This window comes from Rhipicephalus microplus, unplaced genomic scaffold (genome assembly GCF_043290135.1).
Source record: "Rhipicephalus microplus isolate Deutch F79 unplaced genomic scaffold, USDA_Rmic scaffold_14, whole genome shotgun sequence".
NCBI classification, from domain to species: domain Eukaryota; kingdom Metazoa; phylum Arthropoda; class Arachnida; order Ixodida; family Ixodidae; genus Rhipicephalus; species Rhipicephalus microplus.
The window spans coordinates 30,854,775-30,877,421 of NW_027464587.1; the positions used below are offsets into that span (position 1 = coordinate 30,854,775).

General features: G+C 45.2%; 1 protein-coding gene across 1 annotated transcript in view; it reads right to left on the reverse strand.

Moving 5' to 3' along the window:
• Nucleotides 1-3,532: 3,532 nt before the first annotated feature.
• The window catches only part of wap (DDB1 and CUL4 associated factor wap), a 75,689-nt gene continuing 56,574 nt past the window's right edge, over nt 3,533-22,647 (reverse strand). The window contains exon 7 of the mRNA XM_037432489.2: nt 3,533-6,857. Coding sequence (XP_037288386.1) covers nt 6,685-6,857 — 173 coding nt within the window. The 3' untranslated portion in view covers nt 3,533-6,684. The remainder of the gene's footprint in view (nt 6,858-22,647) is intronic.

Consider the following 22,647-nt stretch of genomic DNA (forward strand, 5'->3'; position numbering starts at 1 on the left):
ATGTGCTGCCACAGACGGCAAGCCCTTCGTCTAAAAGCATAAATCTCATGGACAACGTAGTGTCAGCGAGCATTTAAAGCTTCAAGTTACCTTCCATACAGCTATACGCATGTATTACACGCATGCGCACCTTTGATATTGTTTTCTTATTTGACAGCATAAGCGAAAAAACAGGTGATCGTCATCAATCGAAACGAGAATACTTACACGTGAAAAGTGATTCCAGGCGTCGTCTTGATACGATTTGTGCAGCCATAAGCGACGCAGGAAGTCACCATGGCCTTGTAAAATCATTAACTGCTTTACAAAAGCATGTTACAGTCTCCAAAGGCCACTGCGAGGGTGGAGCTACGAAGCGCACTTTGTCATCTGCTTCCAAGTCTTTCCTTTTCCAATATGGCAGCGACTAGATTCACTTATCGGGGTGGAGCTCCACTCCAGAAGACATAGTACAGAACCTCCTTGCTAGCCGCCTACGACATTAAGCTTTCCTGGCCGTTTCGATAACGGTATCGATACCAAACTTGGCATGGCATAACATGACTGTATGAAAAGCATATGTGACTAGTCATAGCACGTATGTCATGAATATCATTATTTACATTTCATGGTCCTGCAGCTCTTGCAATGGTTTTGTTCACATGGCATGGTGCAGAACTGGCAATGGTATGACACGATTGCATGGCAAACATAAGCAACAGACCCCAACATGAAAATCATGACATGCGTGTCTTGTAACAGCATGACTACATGCCAAGCTCATGATGCGATCGCGGCCGTTTCGCTAGCCTCACATTTACTAAATTCGGTATTGCGGTATGTGAATATATGACGAAGGTATGTGACTGGTGCAAACATGATAGTCATTAGATGCGTTTCATGTAACAACATGACTACATTCCACGCTCACGATGCGCAGGCAGCCATTTCGCTAGCTTCACTTACCGTATTTACTCGATTCTACCGCGCCCTCGATTGTAACGCGCACCCGATTTCCACCGCGAAAAAAAACAAAAAACGTAAGACGTCAATTGCAACGCGCACCCATTTCTCTCGTTGACCCGCACGATCACACCACTCGAAAAAACGACTCCTTTCGGGAGCGTCTTCCATTTAAATATGAGGTACGGGCAAAGCTTGTGACCATCTGACGTGTAACAGACCATTGCCGTCACTGTAGTTTTACCGTAAACCGATGTCAGCACGCGAACTTGCTTCGCCCCCTTCTTCTCGACGATTGTGGTGCCAGGCATGTCGAAGTAAAGAGGCGTCTGATCGGCATTCCCGATTTGCCCAAGCAGGTAGCCGTTGTTGCGCCGCAAGTTTAGGACGAACCTCTGAAAACTGTGAAGCTTTTCATCGTACTCCTCCGCAAAACTTTTCGCATATGCATGTTCCCCTTCGGAGGAAAAAGCCTTTTCTCTTCATAAAGTTAGTTAGCCAGCACCTGCTCGCTTTAAAACTGGCTCCGCATTAGACCTTTTTCTAAGACTAATTGGATAGCCCACACTTGGAGCAGTTCTGTCGTCACGGGCCGCTGTGCGACTCGCTGCTCAAGCACATACTCGCCGAGCAGCTCTTTAATTTGCGGAAACCGACCCTGGTGTGGTCCACAGAAGCCTTTGCGTGAAGTTTTGCTGTCGACAATCTTCTGCTTTTGTTTCCGCCGGTCCCGCACGCACGTTTCGGGAACTCCGAATGACCGCGATGCGGCCCGATTTCCGTCCGTTTCTGCACACGCGATGACTTTTCTTTTAAAAGCGGCATCGTGGTGCACTCGAGTTTTGGGAGTCGGCCCATCCACGCCGTCGATTCAAATGCACTACTAGATGACGAACTCCTCAGCACACGTACGAAGTGCCGCACATAAAAAACACATAGGCAGAAATGGCCGACGCACGTAGGGGGCGGTCATTTTGGATTTGCCGATGGCAATAGATTGACCGTAATTTTTTTGTTCGTACTCGATTCTAATGCGCATGCGATTTATGAACTCGCTTAACCGGAAAAAAGGTGCGCGTTAGATTCGAGTAATTACGGTATACCAAATTTGGCATTATGGCACGTGAATAGATGACGAAGGTATGATACTGGTGCAAACATGATAAACATGAGATGCGTGTCATGTAACAACATGACTACATGTCACACTCATGATGCGCTCATGGCCATTTCGCTAGTTTACACATACCAAATTTGGTATTGCGTGCGGCCAATGGATGACGAAGGTATGTGACTGGTGCAAACATGATAATCATGAGATGCGTGTCATGTGAGAACATGACTACATGCCACAGTCAAGGCACCAATACATTTCAACGCCAGGCGGTGCGCGTGCTTGCCGGCGTTGCGATGCCAGGCACCGGTTTTGCCTTATACTCGCAGGTGTGTGCCGCGCTGCGTTTCTTTGGCGCATGCGCGTCTCAGCGCGTCTGCCATCCTTCCGTCACGTAAAGAAGGAGACGCAGTCTTGTCTGACTTGCACATCGGTGCGAAATGCAGCATGTCACATTTCGTGCCGGTTGCCGTCGGACTGCGCCGAAGAATAATGGTCGCACCTAACGTCATACTATAGAGTGCCCGCGTTTTGCTAACGTAGCGTCGCTGTGCCCAGCGTGCGCGCGCGTCAGCTCTACATTGGAGTATATTGGGTTCTTCATGATACCAAATTTAGTGTTACGTGACGCCAATGGATGATGAAATATATGACTGGTGCAAACATGATAATCCTGACACGCGTTTCATGCAAGAACATGACAACATACCATGCTAATAGCGTGCTCGTGGCCGTTTTGCTAGCTCCACATATACTAAATTTGGTATCAGGTGACGTGAATAGATGGCGAAGGTAAACGATCATTACACGAAAGTCATGCACAGCATCATTTACCTCTACCTTGTAACGTGCCGATTTCAAAGTGACTTTTCAACCTTTCTCATTCGTGCTACGCATATCACTAATTTCCACAGTACGTGGGATCTGCCAATTTTTTTAACCGTGCACGCCAACTACTAGAGCTGGAAACGCATACCATGTTTCTCGCGACAGAAAAACACCACGTGTGGCAAACGGGGCTATTGGCTGCACGGTGTAAGAAAAAAAAAGACATTATTTTTGTAACACTAGGTTCTCGTGTGCGAAACACCGCAACGCATTTCCGGGAAGGTGGGGGCATTTTTTTTGCTTGTGCTATTATTATTCAACTGCATTGTCACTGAAGTTGATTAATAATCCTCACAATAGCTAAGATTAGAAAGCAGCTGTTCGTGTTCAGCCAAACTAAACAGTATTACGGCGAGTTTTTTGAATTCAGCAACTAGTGTATCATAATTCCTGCACTTTTTGAAACCACAAATGCTGTGCTGTGCAATAAGTATACTAAATTTACTGCATTTCTATGCCGGGCATTACTACTTTAGAGAAGAAAAAGATTTTTTGAAATTATTTTAAAGTTTGCTGCTTCCAAACTGTAATACATCCCAATGGGAGGCTAAGGACTCAGCAGAAAACACATAAGTAATGAGAACTGTGTGAATCTTGGAACACAGCATCGTTTATTTTTTCCCACTATGTATGCATTTTCAATGAGGTGATGTCGTGTGCCCAAAATGGCTTGCCACAGTGACGGATATCATCCCAAAGTGGCAGCGTGAAAATGAACAACATAGGACAAAAAAGCAGCTATTTTATGATCACTTGTGTTTGCCCTGTTTTCAGAACATTAGACGATTAACGCAACATAATGGTGCAATTCAATTGGGCAATAAATTAGATGCAGCAGCTTATATATCTTCAGTGCTGCACAGAAATTCATTGGCAATGCAACATTTACAGAGAACTTTTACGATTTCACATTGATGGAATCGTCAGAAACAATCATGCGGAATTAAATTGGGAGCAGCGAAAACTGGCCAGCCACACTAGTTCGGGCAGTACTAATTCTACCACTCCCTTTGCATTTATGGGCTCTTAAATTCAAACAGTGAACAACCAAGCTTAACTTAAACAGCTGCACACAAGATATAACTTGACGGTGATTATGGCAACAAATACAATAATATCTGCTGTGTTTCAGAGAAAAAAACTTATTCACACTTAATAACAGCTGTTGTTGATGTCACTGTTGCCTTCTTTCAATTTGCGGCATTTGATGTTTCCCATTTAAGGGGAGATGCAAGTCGGAAAAGGAAAGTTTTTTTCCAAAATTACCTATTTTTTGTTTTTATTTGCATTCATAGTTTAGCTTCTCTACTTTCTCAGCAAAAAAACCGTGAAAATTGTGAAATGTTGCATTGGGACGAAACCATCAAAATTAAATGAAAATTCACTGCTATACAGGGGATAAAAAGACAACTATCTGAAAATACTTTCAATGATTACTGTCCTGGAGCTACGGCACATTAGTATTCCATGACATGTTAATGACGTCCATGGCCAAAAACGGCACCACACAGTCCGTAAATGAGACACTATATGACATCAAGCAGTTAAAAACGCATCGATGGGTGCTGATGTATCTGAAGCGGCGTACTCCATTGGTACCAATGTCCAACTCGCAGCGCTGTCTGCTTCAGTCCACGGGAGACAAAGAAATCTCACACACTGCATCGTGCTTTGTGAGGCATGGTGTCGGCGTTGTGTACACTGTTCACAGCACTGTATCAGATATGCAGAACATATTGCGCCATCTCACCTGCCCTTGCCGTTCATTGATGCCACACCTATGACAAGCATGTTTCTCCCCCATCACCACACAAACTCCGATGTGCAGAGCTATTAAAATCTATCGCACACTGTGCACTCGCTGAACACCACTGCCCTCAACCAACGCTAATATGACTGCGGAGGCCCTCGCAGCTGTGCACTGCATCGGCCACTGATGATCCTGCAGGAGGGTTGTTGATAGAAAAGAACACTGGATTCGTGAAGGTATCAGTGCACTAGGGTTTCATCTCCGTCTATCACTTGTTCTTAAGAACAGACTGTTGCTTTGGTGTACCGTATCTTGCGGTCGGCAAGTTTCCAGCGCGACCACACCACACTGTGATGACTGTTACCCTGCGTATTGACGTGACAAGCAAACAGGGTCACGTTGTGAATAAAATGACATGAACGCACTGACACGATGCAGAAAAGAAGTGATACGCAGTGATACCGTAATACACAGGGCTGTGGATGAGAGGAAAAAAAAAAAGCTGACATGTGCTGTCACTGCACTTACATGCAAGCATGCAATCATACAAGAAGCCTTTGCTAATGCAATAGCTTCAAAAGAGCTCAAGCAAAAAAAATTGATTAAGTCATCCAGTGTATGTGCTGCTTCATTTGTAAAGTGCAGGACTTTCAACGATTGCAGCACTATGTTAATACTATCATACTTCAGTGACACCAGAACAAATTCTCGGTCAACAGCATCACATTACTACCTATGGGTCTTTAATATAAATACCCTTCGACTTTTTGAATGCTGCATTAAGAGACGAAAATTATACTCCTGTCATGTACCTGGCCTCCCAAACAGCAGGGCCTTCACAGCCAATTTAAAACAGTGCTGCTTGTTAAAAAATTCCAGCCACAAGTTAACACTGCATTTGAGTTATGCATACTGCGATGTGGCCATACATTACATGAAATGATGAAGCACAGCATTGTGGTACTACAAAGCTTTTTTTGTCCAGATGATCCTGACATCGAAAGGGCACATCCTTAAAACAAGCCAAAAGACTGTGCTTACATAGTTTTAAATTGCATAAACCAGCTTGATTTATGGTAGGCTACTTTTCATAACAGAAATATCGAAGCCTGACTGGAAATGCTCTACAGACATGTGTTGACAACATACATAGAGACCATTTAACAACACATGCATTTCCTGTAATTCATCAATTTTTCATTTTTCACCAGTATATCTGTACAATCTACCTTCAACATCTCAAAGCCTACCATGTGAGAAGAGGGTGCATTAAAAAGAAAGATCAATGAGTAAAGGTCTAAAACTGAGATAAAATGCCAAAAAATGACACCACAAAGCCCATTCTAGATAAGACATTGCTACAGAAGGCAGCCTCAATGATCAATCTAACACGGAACACATTGTGCAAATTCAATCGCATACACTAGGGAAAGTTTCTTGCACCGAGGCAACACATAATGATGATCATGATGGTGTTGAAATAGATGAAAGTGCAATCAGAAGCTCGGCGCTCTGTTGACATACGCAGCAAGCCAGGGCTGCAACAACTAGCGCTCAATTTGGCACAGTTAGCCAAAGGCCTCACATAAGTCACTGGTATGGACGCCATCTTCCTAGCAGGAGTTGATGGGTCACTACTGCAAAATGTCAACAGAAGAGGAAGTGCCCCTTTGCTGCATAGCCATTTCTTTCACATTGTCAAAGTTGACACACAAGGATATCCTTGTCTGCTTTCAGAAACAGGATTCCTTCTATGCTTAAGCTTCCAGCGTTGCCGTGCCATATAGGCCATGGTTTCGAAGCCTTGCTTTGAGGTGTTGCACAGACAACAAAGATGTGATGGTCGAGCCGACTTTTGGATCGAGCAATCTGACACGTAAAGGCACGAGTAAGCATCCGATTTCGCAGTGCTTGTCAGACTGCCAGAGATCCTTAACAGGTAGGCGGTGCTCGATTGCCAAGAAGTGACTTTCCGGTCCTGGCCACACTCTCAGACACGCAGTATTTCCAGGCAACTGTTATAACAGATCGCAATCCAGTCGGGCTGGGTGGACGCCCACTGAATCTGGTTGATCTCGCCCTCAGCAGTGTATGCCAAGATGGGGTCCTCGATTGCCCGTGGCATTTGCTGAATGTCCCAGATGAGAGCCTGGTGGTCGTCCGCTGCAGCAAAACACAGAGGTGTAATCGTCATCATAGTCAGCTTTTACATCTAATAAATGAGGTACTGGCACAACTAAACTATGCAGAAAAAAAAAAGACAGAAAGAGCCGACTTGTGACTAACACTGAAATGCCCACGATAAAACAGGAATGTCATATGCAAACGACTTCATAAAAACTGAACAATAGCCAAGGCAACAAGACTGAAACAGCATCAGCTACAACAAGACTGAAACAGCATCAGCTAACGAGAATCTAAAAATATTCACAATTGCACCAGTACATGAATTATGCTATTTTGTAATGCAATATAATCAAAACAATTCATGAATGCCAGCTTTTACCAGACAGACCTAACACAACATTATTGTGCAAGTAAAGCTGCAATGGGGGCTGGTTGGTACCAATGCATGGCATTTATGGTGCAACAACACAACACAAGAAAGATGAGAGGACAAGACCCTTCTTTTCTGCTGTGTTTCGGCACTGAAAACTAGCCCATAAAAGCATTGTGTGCATCCCCCAATTGTGGCACACACCACATGAAACAACTAGCGCATTCTGGTGTTATACATTTAACCTTATAGTAAGATCTCAGAGATACAATCACGACTCATGTGAATTTTTTCGCGGTCCAGGCCAAGGCCCATAATGGGCCACAGTTTGGTTTCCGCATATCGCTTTTTACCCTGTACTTTGATAAAGACATACTAGGCTTGTGTAAATAGCAAATTTTAAGTTCGAAAGGAACTCGAAGCTAAGAGTGATTTGGTTTGAATAATTGATAATCGAATTCAAATGTAGTAAACTCTCAATTGTACCAATGCCGGTTTAACAAATACAATGAAGGGTGTTTATAACGAACCCTAGCATGACGTGGCATCTCTTCACGGTATCTTGAAGCTTGTAGTAGGTGAAATGCAGCTTTAAAAAAGTTGTAATTGAAAACACAAATTAATTTTTTTGTGTTTCAACAGTGCAGATGCGATAAGAAAGGTCTCCAGTTTAGTGTTGGGTGGCAGAAAAAGCAGGGCCACTGCCATCAGAGAGCTTTGTATGTGAGCAAAAGAGTGGCTACTAAAAAGTGGCTACTTGGGCTGGTAGCTACTCTTTAATAGCCGAGCCAAAGCCAAAAGTGTCTACCACTTCTCATGAAGTTTCGCACTGCATAAAAAGAATCATTGAAAAAACTGGGGTGAAGGTTGTCTTCACGGCAAAAAACAAGCTAGGCTCTCTATGTAAAAGAGTTAACTACAAAGGAACTTCAAGTGTTGGGTGCAATAAGAAGCACGCAAAAATTTTCGTAGAATGTATTACAGTCGAGCCCGCTTATAACGAACCAGAGCCTGACGCGGCATCCGTTCGCTGTATCTTGAAGTTTGTAGTAAATTAAACACAGCTTTTAAAAAGTTGTGAGTGATAACACAAAATTTTTTGCCCAAAAAAAGTCCGTGACGCACCTGTTTCGAAGAGTAGAAGCGAGGAGGGCGGTCTCGAGTTTATTTCGAACGGCAGCGTGCTTTTCGCCGAGGCCTTTAGCATAAGCTGCATGAGGCACTGGCTCGAAAATTTCTATGTTCTCGCAATCCGATTCCTTCAAATCGCTCTTGCCTCGTACTTCATTCACAATGCCCTAATCTGTGCACGGTTCCGCGGTGGCAGCAAAATCATCGGTCGTAATGAAAACATATCGCAGCAGATGTCCCACCCACTCTCCCATGTCGGAGTCAACGACGCACTGCCACAAATCGCCGCCGCAGTGGTCCTCCGAAAAACAAGCTGGCTGCCAGGTGGTCAACAGCAAAGCTCCGCAACGCGGTGCCTAATGTGCGGATGATGCCCTAGCCAAGCGGTCCCACTTTCGACGTTTCGTTGAGCAGCAGGAAAAAGCAGGCAAGGCCTCCTGTCCGCCATCCTGACCATACACGCGCACACCAAGAGCGAGCAAGACGCGCACACGCGACACACATGCCACAACGCGTAGTACAGCTCTGGGCCAGTTTCTAGTCTAAAACGAAACTTCTGAATTCGAGCCAGCGCGGCTGTCCTTGCAGAGTGGTGGAGACCGGCGAAAGAGTTGTTATCAAGCGAGGAGAGCAGATTTGCGAGTGAAGAGCAAGGAGTTGCGATAGGCTGAAGAGAGGGGGGGATACGGTGGGAAGACGACCTTGAAAACCAAAAAACACGCGGGAAGGAGGCAGTGGGTAGCTTGCTTGAATGCACAACTCGCGCGTAGAAAAATTGAAAGAGTGCCTGCACGCGCAGAGGTCAACGCACAGTTGCCTGGATCAGCCCGCGTGCCGATGTTGAATGCAATGGTGGCCGTGGTCAAAGAATTGTTTTGTTGCACCAGCGGGTTTGCATGGCCTAACCGACTTTGATATTTCGCAACTCGTTCAGCGCAAATTAACAGCCGTTTTCATGCTTACGCATGCGTGCGGAAGGCATGCTGAGCAGAATGCAAGTGAGCGATAACAGGTCCTAAACACAAAACGAATCGCGAATTATCAGAGTCGGTGGGGTAGCGTAAGCAGGTGCACTGGAACGACAGAATAAGACAAGACGCTGACGATCAAATACAGTCTGTGGTCGACGATGTCCGCAAATGGTCTGGTCACTCCAAGTCGGGGATGCCAACGACAGTACCAGGAATCAAAAACAGGGGCGACCGGTCTTTGAAAGATCGGTGGCAGTGTGAAAAAACTTGTGTCTCGCCTGGCAATGTGGGGTGCTCATAGTAGCGGGGGGTACAAAGGACGGAGGGGTGCCTAACAAAAAGCAGTCGGGGAGAGCGGTAACTAGAGGGGCTCGAAGGCAGGGTCGGCATTTAAGAATAAGAATCTATGGGCACCTCACCGATGCCTGATCAGTGGTCGAAAGAGGTTTCCCGGGAAGTCGGCAGAATGCCAACTCTGCTGTAACCGATCGGCGGCGCTCGGAGAAGTTCGTTGTAAGTGCGAATTTGTGCCATTGAAACAATGTATATTTTTACGGCCATGCGGATATTGTTCGTTTTAAGCGAAAGTTCATTTTAAGTGGGGCTGCGTTACTTAGGCTCGACTGTGTAGGCATCGTCTATCTCATTTATTTATCATGCAGTCGATATTACATCGGTCAGACAGGGAGCTGTCTGAACGATCGCCTTAGAGAGCATGCTAATTTCATGCGCGGATCAGTGGGCAGCCACCTGGCAAGTCACTGTGCCAATTGTGGGTTTGTGAAGTTTTGATGTGATGTGTGGGAATTGTGAAGTTTGATGAATGCCAAGTAATGGCAAGATATACGGATAAGAGGGCACGTGAAGTACATGAAGCATTTTTTATTCGAAAAGCAGGAGCCCAGTGTGTAAGTGCCCTGTCCATCAATCTGTTGGACAATGAATAAAGTGAAAGCTTGCCAACTTGCACCTCGTTAATTAGAACTTTCGGGTTAATTCGAACAGATGGCCATGGTGTGGCCACGATGTATAGGCATCTATGAGTTAACCAACTCATCAGTTCACGCGCGCATCGGCTCTTCTATCGATAATTCGAACTGCACGCCGCTACATGATGGTATTTTATACTGCCGCCGCAAGCTTTTATGGCTCTACGATAGGTGGAGCGAGTGCTGAGCGCAGGTGCAATGTAATACAATCCAGCACCTAGATATATGGTCACGTGGCGTTACTGTGTGACCATGCGCGCTCTTCGCATCGTGTGGTGGTTAGTGCTGGACGTCTCTCTGTGACCTTTGTGTGTCGCACATTCAGTTGCAAGGCCACGTGTGCGTCAAAGCTACAAAGTGGTTCTGTGTCGTGTCTTGGGTTTTGTGACGGTGTTGCCTTCGAATGCTGGACCCAGCATACCGCACTTACTATGAATTCTCGCGAAAGAGAACAGAGCACCAAATTGCTCGAACTCTTCGTGAAGTGGATGCTGGCAAAACAAGCAAGCTTCAAACCACAAGGAAGCATGGAATCCCAAAAAGCATTTTTTCAACATATATAAAGAATAAGAGAGTGATTGAGGAGTCCCATGCAACTGATGGGTTCACTGGCAGTGGCAAGAGGCTTCGCTCGGCAAAGCACCCGGAATTGGAGTGCAGTGCTCACGTGGATCAAGGAAACGAGGAGCCAAAACATACCACTTAGCGACCCTATCATTATGACAAAAGCAGCAAACTTCGCACTTCGCCTGAACACTGATAACTTTAAAGCTTCAGAGGGCTGGCTCCATCGTTTTCAAGAGGCACGAGATTGTGTTCCGCACCATGTCTGGCGAAGGTAAAGAATTTAACAGCGAGAAATGCGCAAAGTGGTACTTTGCAAGAACTTCTTGAAGAGTATTCGTTGCGCAATATATTTAATGCCGATCAAACGACATTATTTTATAAGCTGCTGCCAAGTAAAACATTGACCAACAAAGACGACACCTGTGCTCGCGGGAAGGTAAGCAAAGAGCGCGTCTTGATTGCAGCAAACATGACCGGGACCCAAAAATTACCGCTGCTCATCATAAAAAAAGCCCTGAAGGCTTCTTGCTTCAAGACCATCCGCACACTACCAGCAGAGTATGTAGCCAACAGCAAGGCATGAGTGACGCGGGAAATATTCAAACAGGGGCTGATAAAGCTTGATTGCAACTTGGAATTAGCTAACAGAAGCGTGCTCTTGGTAGTCGACAACTGCTCAGCACACGTGATTCGGAATCAAGCACTCGTTTCTGCCGCCGAACACAACAGCCCTGCAACCAATTGACCAAGGGGTCATTAAGAAGTTAAGTGCTTTTACAGGCGCCACATGTTGGAGCGTTTGGTGTTGTGCGCCGCCGGTACACTGCTCTTGGCCTGGGATCAGGTCACGACAACAACTGGGTTGGGATCAGGTCCCAACGAGCCTCGGATCAGGTCATGGCAACAACTGTTGCCAATTTCTTCCGCCACAGTGGCTTTTGTGTGGCCATTGATGGCACTACTGGCGAGCTCGACGAGCGCGAGGTCGACGTCAATCCTGCCGGACACCGGGATGCGCTGAGGGACGTGAACTTCAGTGACTAAGTCGATGCAGATCGCAGTGCAGTGGTCTGTGGCACTATCACTGACGATGATATCATGACTGGCGGAGAAGCGCTCGTCGTCGACGTGCGTGAGGACAATGAGGATGAGGCGCTGGTGCGGCCCACAGCTTGAGAGGTAATGGAGGCTATGCGTGTCGCATACCTCTTCTTCAGATTCAAGGAAGGTTAAGAGGATGCTTTCCACCACGTTTGCGCATTAAAAAAACAAAGATATGGCAATCACTTTCAAAGAAAGGAAGCAGAAAATCTCAACACATTATTTTCGGGAATAAATATTTTGAGTGATTTTCAAACAACCCGGAGTTGAAATCTTGCTAAACTTTAATGAATTTTGTTAGTTCAAATACTCTTTGATTCAAACGCATTGGGCATCCCCGCGAAATTCCAATTATCAAGCTTTTACTGTACCAGTATCTTTTCAGTTAAATTTTCATTTTAAGATTTGAATAAGATGTTACATGATGTTGATAGTCAGTGGGGCTCCAAGCCGATATTGTAAAGAGAAACTACGCTGGTTAAAGTGACTATTTATTTTTTAAATTTTATTTATTTTTTTGCAAATGACAGTATATAGTCGAAGCAGTGTTTTCGTCACTAACTTTTCGTCTGTGGGCACCAGTGCTAGTGCCGGTGCCACTTACACGACAGGAAGCGTCACGGTTGCAATTTATACTGGGCGCAGCTCTACCTATGAAATTACTAAAAAGCAGTCATCTTGTATATCCCATCTGATTTACTGTAAGTACTGTAGGTACCTTAGGAAGGGATCGTAGTCTCAAACACCAGTCGTACGCAGCCCCAGACCTGCTTGTGGAAACCATTCAAAGAGGTACGGAAGCACATGTGCTAATTTATTGGTTGCGCCTTCGAAAACAGTACATGGAATATTTCTTACGCCATTCATGGCAGGGCGAAGTCTCAAACCGTGCTGTGGTTGCGACAATGAAAACGTCTTTATAGTATATAATGTGGCGCGATCTGTTGTCAGATATTTTGTACCTATGTTCAAATTGAACCAGGACACTTTATGGACCTCAGTGTTCCTATTGTATAAGTTCGGTCTTTAGTATTGCTGAACCCGTTACGCTACAGTTAGTTTATATCATTTTTTCATAATTTTATTGCCATGACGTGAACAGCGGTAGCCGTCGTGTTCATTGATGAATGAATTTTTTTATTTCATATTTCAACAAATGAATATCTGAACAAATTAATGAACGAATAAGTTATATTGTGCAGTACAATGCAAGATTGAAGGCGTCGTGTTCTTTATTTATTCGCTAATCATGCACGTTTATCGTTAATCTGGTTGCCTCTTTCGCCGATTTAATTACCGGTTGACTGAACGAACTGCTACATTCCCCATTTTCTCGCTCCTTCACTCGATTGCTATCCTCACCACCCTCGTTAACTTTCTTCCTTCTTTAACAAATCAACACTCGTGTTTCGTGTATATTCACCAAAGCCTACTCATTTAAGATCAAGATGGCCGACAGTATTGTATTGAGATGGTCGCGTGTGCAATGGCTGTGCCGTTGGTTAAACTATTGAAGATATTTTGTGTAACTGCCCCACATATGCAAACTAGAGACTCCACCTCGGTTGAGTTCTACATAAGCTGTACGAAAGCGCTTTCACTGTCGAGAAGGTGTTCGGGCCATGAGGCCGCCCATACCAGTTTCAAAAGGCAAGGAAAGTACTGTTGTGTTTTCTCAAGGGCACCGACCTGATCCCTGTTCAAACATCCGAGCCTTTCTTCTATTCTTATTATCTCTCTTGACGAATCAACCACGCTCCTCGTGGTCTTAGCGCACCCCTCAGCCCTCGTTCGTCCGGCAACAATTGTGACAGGACTGTTTCACTATGTTTAAGAATGTTGATAAACTCAGGAAGATTTCGGTCAACTCAACGATATTATTGCCTATTGATTTGGTCTTAGGACTTTCCTTTCGGTTACCTTTTAACGCCTTTACCAACAACAACAACAACAACAACAACAAAAAAAAAAAGGAGTTCCGATGAGACTACTGCATAGGGACATTGTTCAAGTTATTGTAGGTTAAATATATTCACATCAGTTCTTTAGACCTCTAAGGACGTACCAATGATTTTTTACATGTGTGAAAGATGAGTTTTTTTTTCAGGGAAATCTAGATCCTGGGTTGGAATAAGTTTTACAATATATCGCACCTGATCTTTATTTTGACATTCCGTTGATGTGTTCGATACCGCTGGAAGTAACTGAAGATTGTCAATAGAACATAATGGGGGACACGTCTGGAAAGCTATAAAATGAGAAATTTCAGAGTAAATCAACAAGGTATACTTCTAGCTAAAAAAAGGTGCACCTCTATACAGAACCAGGCGACATTGCCCAAAGCACTGCTTTTGTACCGTGCTTTTATACCGTACTTCTCATGTACCGTAATATTTATTTATTTATTTATTTTACCCTCAGGGTACACAGTACATTTCAGAGGGGAAGGGCTCGCACAACAATGAAAAAAACAAAACAAGGAATACAAAGCAAATGGCATAAAAATGTCACTAATTGGGGTACTGAGATTATTACTCCTAACAACTTCCATCATAATAAAGCAAATGATAACACTAATTTTACTTTTATTACATGGTGCAGTGAGTGCGGTCATGCAGTTTCACCCAACCACCGCTGACACGTATGGTCGTCTCAGTTTTGGGGCTCCGGGGGGTCATCAGGAAAAATGTCTAAAAGATAGTGCATTGTGACACGTAGTTTATTTTTTACAACACTCAAGGGGCCGGACAGCCACATGCACAACAGATAAAGTAGAGTAAAATCTCTGAATAAACCCAGGTGATACGAATAGGGGTCTTGTATGAATTCATAAAATTCTCTGGCCAAATTCAGTCTTGCTTAAGGGGTCCAAATTTGAGTCTTCTGAACTCCGAAGCAGCGATGGCGTAGTGGTTACAGCATCGGCCTCGCATGCAAAAGGTCCGTGGTTCAAATCCCGGTGCCGCGCAGCTCCCAACTGGATAAAAAAAATCCGCGTGGAGATGGAACTGCATTACGAGGCCTGGGGTGCGGCCTCACCGGTAACCACCGCCGGGAACGCACTCCCTCACCAGAGAAGGATTGGCCACCCTGGTGCAGTATCTGGCCACTACCTCCCACATGCATACGTCAAATAACTCACGGCCCTCAGTCCCCAGCAGCTGCGAAGCAACTGACCACGGCGCCGGTGAGATCTGCAAGGCAGCAGAGGGTGCTAAGAATCTCTGGATTCGGACAGGCCGCCATCGGAACCTGAACTTGGCAACGTTTAACGCTAGAACCTTATCTAGTGAGGAAAGTCTAGCTTTACTGTTCGAGGAGCTGGAGGGTGTTAAATGGGATATAATAGGGCTCAGTGAGGTTAGGAGGACAGATGAGGCCTATACGGTGCTACAGAATGGGCATGTCCTTTGCTATCGGGGCTTGGCTGACAGAAGAGAACTGGGAGTGGGGTTCCTAATTCACAGAAACATAGCTGGCAACATAGAGGAATACTATAGCATTAATGAAAGGGTGGTAGGTATCGTAATTAAACTGAACAAGAGATACAAGATGAAAATGGTACAGGCTTACGCGCCTACATCCAGCCATGATGACGCTTGTTGAAAGCTTCTATGAAGAGGTGGAATCGGCAATGAGTAAGGTAAAAACACAGTATACTATACTGATGGGAGACTTTAATGCAAAGGTAGGGAAGAAGCAGGCGGGAGACCAGGCAGTAGGAGATTATGGCATCGGTACTAGAAACGCCAGAGGAGAGCTACTAGTAGAATTCGCAGAACGCAATAATTTACGGATATTTAATACCTTCTACCGAAAACGAGGAAACCGCAAGTGGACATGGAGGCGCCCTAATGGCGAAAATAAGAACGAAATAGACTTTATAATGAGTGCACACCCAGGCATCGTGCAGGACGTGGAAGTGGTTGGCAAGATACGATGCAGTGACCATAAAATGGTACGGTCTCGAATTGACCCAGATTTGAGGAAGGAACGACAAAAACTGATACGCAAGAAGCCAATCAATGAGCTAGCACTGAGAGGGAAAGTACAGGAATTCAGAGTCTCCCTTCAAAACAGGTACTCGGCTCTTAGAGAGGAAACCAACCTTAGCATAGATACAATGAATGATAATCTGACGAGTATCATTACGGAGTGTGCAGTGGAAGTTGGAGGCAGGGTCGTTAGACTGGACACTGGCAAGCTTTCCCAGGAAACGAAGAATCTCATTAAGAAACATCAAATCATGAAAGTCTCAAGTACAACAGACAAAATAGAACTGGCAGAGCTTTCGAAGCTGATTAATAGGCGTAAGGTATCCGATGTAAGAAGGTATAACATGAAGAGAATTGAACACGCTCTGAAAAACGGAGGAAGCGTCAAAGCAGTGAAGAGGAAACTTGGAGACAAAAAGAGGAGACAAAAATCAGATGTATGCACTAAAGGACAAAGAAGGCAAAATAACTACCAATATGGATAGGATAGTTAAAATAGCGGAGGAGTTTTACGGAGATCTGTACAGTAGCCGGGACAACCACGACTTTAATACTATAAGAACTAGCAATAACCCAGATGACACCCCACCAGTAATGATAGAAGAAGTCAGAAAAGCTTTGGAGAGCATGCAAAGAGGCAAAGCTGCTGGTGAGGATCAGGTAACATCAGATCTGCTGAAAAATGGAGGACAAATTGTGTTAGAAAAACTAGCCAACCTGTTTACGAGGTGCCTCCTGACGGGAAGGGTACCAGAGTCTTGGAAGAACGCTAACATCATCTTAATACATAAGAAAGGAGATGACAAGAACTTGAAGAATTACAGGCCGATTAGTTGCTCTCTGTAGTATACAAGCTACTTACAAAGGTAATTGCTAACAGAGTAAAGAAAACATTAGAATTCAATCAACCAAAGGAACAAGCAGGATTTCGAACAGGCTACTCAACAATCGACCACATTCATACTATCAATGAGGTAATAGAGAAATGCTCAGAATATAACCAACCACTAGACATAGCCTTCATAGATTACGAGAAGGCGTTTGATTCAGTAGAAATATCAGCCGTCATGCAGACACTGCGGAATCAGGGCGTCGATGAATTATATATAAACATCCTGGAAGAAATCTACCGGGGATCAACTGCTACCATAGTGCTTCATAAAGAAAGCAACAGAATACCAATCAAGAAGGGTGTTAGGCAGGGGGACACAATCTCCCCAATGCTATTTACCGCGTGCTTACAAAAGGTTTTCAGAAGCCTAGAATGGGAACAGTTAGGGATAAGAGTTAATGGAGAATACCTTAGTAACCTGCGCTTCGCCAATGACATTGCATTGCTGAGTAACTCAGGGGACGAATTGCAACTCATGATTACGGAGTTAGACAAGGAGAGCAGAAAGGTGGGTCTGAAAATGAATCTGCAGAAAACGAAAGTAATGTACAACAGCCTCGGAAAAGAGCAGCGCTTCGAGATAGGTAACAGTGCACTTCAAGTTGTAAAAGACTATGTCTAATTAGGGCAGGTTATAACCGCGGAGCCGAACCACGAGATTGAAGTAACTAGAAGAATAAGAATGGGGTGGAGCACATTTGGCAAGCACTCTCAAATTATGACAGGTAGATTGCCACTATCCCTCAAGAGGAAGGTATATAACAGCTGTATCTTGCCAATACTTAGCTACGGAGCAGAAACCTGGAGACTTACAAAGAGGGTTCAGCTTAAATTGAGGACGACGCAGCGAGCAATGGAAAGAAAAATGGTAGGTGTAACCTTAAGAGACAAGAAGAGAGCAGAGTGGATTAGGGAACAAACGGGGGTTAAGGATATCATAGCTGAAATCAAGAAGAAATCGACATGGACCGGGCATGTAGCGCGTAGACAGGATAACCGCTGGTCGTTAAGGGTAACTAACTGGATTCCAAGAGAAGGCAAGCGGGTTAGGGGGAGACAGAAGGTTAGGTGGGCAGATGAGATTAAGAAGTTTGCGGGTATAAATTGGCAGCAGGAAGCACAGGACCGGGTTAACTGGCGGAACATGGGAGAGGCCTTTGTCCTGCAGTGGACGTCGTCAGGCTGATAATGATGATGATGATGTTCTGGGACATGCGCCATTATTTGTTCCATTTTCTGTGTGTCATCTCCCCACCCTATTGACTGTGAATATATATTGCCGCCATCTGTGCAATAAAATGGCTTTAAGTGTGCACTCTATCCTATCTGTCTTCTTTCTGAAATGTTGCCTGCCCACTAAGAAAGTATATATCTTTCAAAAATGCACTACTTGAGCAGTTGTCGACCACGAGCAGCACGCACATGCCTTGCTTGTGCATGTTGTGGTCAAACTTGCCCAACCACTCTGTGAATAATAAAGTGTCTGTTGCCGTCTGCAGACATCTCCTGTTTGTCAAATAGCTGTTGGCACTCATTACCTTGTCCTTGTTCTTTATGATAGTCGATACGGTTGACTTTAGGGTTGATGCAGGCTTCAGTTTTTTGAAGCAGCCCAGGAAGCAGGAATAGTGCTGTTTTGAAGCAGCACTGGAGCATTAGAGGGTGTGTTCCAGAGCAATCCAACCAAGTTTTGAAGCATATTTCTGTGTTCAAACATCTGTGTTAATTCTAACTTTATATTTTTTGAAAACACCAGAAATTCCAGTGTTTTTTAGCAAACATTGAGTGTTGATGAGCTAACCAGACTTAACACACATGCACGTACGCACAGAGACACACAGCAGTTCATGCTAACTGTAACTAAAATATGACAGCTGGCATGAACTGAAGACTTTAGATAATCCCATAAATGTTACCTTAATTCAAAACCTAAAAGACTAAAAATAAAAATATTAAATTGGAAAAAAAGAGGGGAATACGTTTAGATACTTAACCACCACAGCTGACATGAGAATTTAGATTAAAATAGAAATAAGCAGTGCCACGGCCACTGGATTTAAGAGCACATAGTGGGGCCTGTTACGTGAAACCACCGAGCATCGGCAAGAGAAAGGGAGCGTCGTGGACAGTTCTGGCTCCAATTTTTGAGGGGAGCGCTAGTAGCGGGAGATCTCCCGATCAATGTTGCAGAGATACCACTCCAGAATCATTCCACATTTTTGCAGCCCCAGAAAAGAATGGTAATAGAATAGGGACAACTCTTGGAGGAATGAATGGAATTAAGCACCTTTTGCATAGAATGGAATGGCAAAAGAATGATGTTGTTTTTCGAGAATAGAGCATGCTTTCATCAATGCGCTGTTTTGCAAACCTCAAACATTAATAAGTCAGAGCTTTGAATTTAACACTGAAGCAGTATTGTTAAAATGGCTTGGCTGACTACAAGCATGATGTATTTGTAAATAACGCCCGTACTACAATTCTGACCTTATACAGACAGTGTTATGACGTAGTTTGTCTCTATTCCTTGCGTAACCACAGTTCCATGCAGTTCATATCCGTCGTGCGGAAGTACGGTGTAAAAGAGAAACGGAGGTATAAGATAGTGCGCAAACAAATGTTCTATCACAGCAGATACTGAAGGGGAGGGAGAAAGAAATTATCTCTGTGTGTTGGTTCCCATTGATACCCACTCCCTTCCCCCCGCAAAAGTGGCGAATAGTCCATGCAAAGCCTGAACTTTATCTCACGAGAAATTTGGTACCTGACACACGTAAGTAGCCTTTGTAAAAAGGAAGAGGTTGCATACCTGTGCTGAGGCGAATACAGGAAGTTTTCAGCCACAAGTTCTCAGTAGCTCCTTTGTTCGAACATATTCTTTTGTTCCCGGTGATGGCGCATGTCAGGAGATGCAAGTGTCAGGAATGGAATGGAATGAAAAAACTTTATTTCGGTCCTGCAGGACGCGCTTAGCGCGTAGCGGGCGTCTCCCACGTAGGGATTGACAGGGAGTACCTGGCGGCCGCGGCCGCTTCGTGGGCCTGCTGGACGGCCCATTGCTGGTCGGCGAGAAGTGAGCTCCTGAGGGACCTCTCCCATTTGCTTGAGGTAGAGTCGGGAGGAGTTGTTCTACACTCCCAGAGCATGTGTTCGAGTGTCGCTGTGTGTCCACATGATGGGCATGTGTCGCTGGGGTATGCATCGGGATAATAAATGTGAAGCGTGGCAAGGTTTGGGTACGTGTGTGTCTGTAATAGGCGTAGGGTTAGTGCCTGCGGTCGGTTAAGTTTCGGATGTGGGGGTGGAAAAATGCGGCGTTCCAAGTAAAAGTGCTTTGTAATTTCATTGTACGTGATTGGTGCATCCCGATTGGTATCCAGTCCAGCAAGATGAGGTTGCCCTGTGGCAGCGCGGTCGGTAAGTGCGCGCGCTGCATTATGGGCGATCTCGTTGAGGTTGGATAGGGCACCCGGCACCTGGCCGAGATGGGCGGGGAACCAGATGACAGTGTGGTGCTTCAGGGCACTTGGGTCAGCATTGCGCAGGATGCGTAACGCCTGGTCGAAGATGACTCCGCATTCGAAGGCTTTGATGGCCGGCCTGGAGTCGCTGTAGATGAATTCCCGTTCGCTGTCGAGCATAGCTATAGCTATAGCTACTTGCTCCGCTACTTCGGGGTTTCGGGTGAGGATTGTGGCTGAGTTAACAGTCTGCTGCGCGGATGATACCGCGACCGCGGCGAAGGCTTGGTTGTTGCTTTAGGCAGCGGCGTCCACGAACGAGACGTTGTCCGCTTCCATGTCTATGCGCTTGAGAATGGCGGTCGCCCGCGCAAGGCGCCTGTCTCTGTTGTATTCGGGGTGTACATTTCGTGGTATGGGAGCGATCGTGATAAGGTCGCGGATTTCACAGGAATTAGAGTCAACTCTGGGGGGTCCCTGGCCCTCGAGGAGAAGAAGCCGAGCTCGCGCAGAATATGGCGGCCCGCCTTGGTGGTAGTGAGTCGGGTCAATTGCACACGTTCCTGAGCTTCGGCGATCTCTTCTAGCGTGTTATGTACGCCAAGCTCGAGGAGTTTGTACGTTGGAGTGGTGATAGGGAGGCCAAGGGCTCGTTTGACCACCTTGCGAATAAGCGCATTGAGTTGATCGCGCTCAGCACGTAGCCACTTGTGTATAGCGGCAACGTAGGTAAAATGGCACAAAACAAACGCGTGTACGAGACGCAGCAGGTTGTCTTCTTTGAGGCCATGGTGCCTGTTGGCTACTCTACATACGAGTCGTATGGCATTCTCAGTCTTACTCCTCAGCTTGTGTACTGTTTGGGTGTTGGTTCCGCGGGACTCGATGATCATGCCGAGAACCTTGATGGTGTTTACCCTGGGTATAGTACGACCATCTCTGGTGTGGAGGGTGATATTGCGTTCCGCCGGAGGTTTTCACCCTTTGGGCTTGGCACACCAGCGTTTGGGCAAATATATCAACAGCTCCGACTTCGCAGGTGAGCACCTGAGACCGGTGTGGTTGAGGTAAGACTCGGTGATGTCGATAGCCTCTTGCAGGGCGGACTCAATGAAGCCATCCGACCCTGTGGAGCACCATATGATGACATCATCCGTGTCAGGAGCTGGTGGTTAATGCGTAATACGTTTAGTGTGTAATTATGCTGCCATCCTCGACAGGTACATATTAATGGGGTTTCACTATATGGGGGCTGGACTGTATTTCAGAATAACGAGCTTTTAAAAAATTCCCAGCAGTTTTCCAATGTATTCTGAGAAAATATTTCAGTGAGACAAATTTTTGACAGCCAATATTTCAGTTCAATGAAGTTGATCTGCAAGCCTAGGCTCAATCTTTAGATCAATTCAATGAAATCTTGCACTATGCAGTACCGACGTAGCCAGTCCGTGCCACCCCCAAATCATCTCTCCATCGGTGCGGTGCAACATCACCTGTTCATGCAGAGCCGTCAAGGCAAAGTTGCCACGTGGGAGACAAAAACTAGTCACATACTCATCTGTGCCTGTGAAGAGCTACTAGACTTGAAAATTCTGATTTTGGTCTCGTACCAAAACAAAAAGAGAGCAACGAAGAAGTTGTAACAGGTGAGGTAGTTTCAAATCCCGCATCTCCAGCCGAGCCTTCAAAACATATGTATCAGAAAGTTGTGAGACTTCGCGTCAGAGCAACAAGCTGTGCCAGAGGCAGTGCACAGAAACACGTGCTCTCTGCTTTCCATCTCTGTGCTCCAAGTGTGCCCAGCTAAATGAAAATTACAGAATTATTTTACAATAAACTGCATATTTCACACTTTTGACTGCCGTACCCAGTGATGGTCCATACAGTAGTGAATATTCAATGAAATGAAGTTTCAGTCAAGTGGGCTATTTCATTGGGTCCCTAGAAGCTCTGAGAGTTCAATGTAGTATGTATCACATATCATAATGAAACATTGGCATATTTGTTATGACCCAACTACCCTGGGCATTATTTTTAAGGGGGGACGCGGGTCTTAGAAAAGTAAAAAATGGCCAAAAAATAGATTTTGAGAAAAACGCATTTTTCGAATCTTTGAACCTATAAGCACCTCTCCTCAAATTATTAACGCTAAATTTGATAAAAAAATAGGTTAAAATCTATTTTCAAACCATCACGGGAGTCGCAAAACAACCCGCAAAACAGAAAATTTGTTCGAACTTACCGCGCGCGCCACCAGCGAAGCAGCCGGCGGATCGGCGCCATCTTGGGCTTGTTTTGAAGCTGGTTCCTTTGTGCCCGTTTTGTGGGCTCTCAAAATGGCGTAGCTCC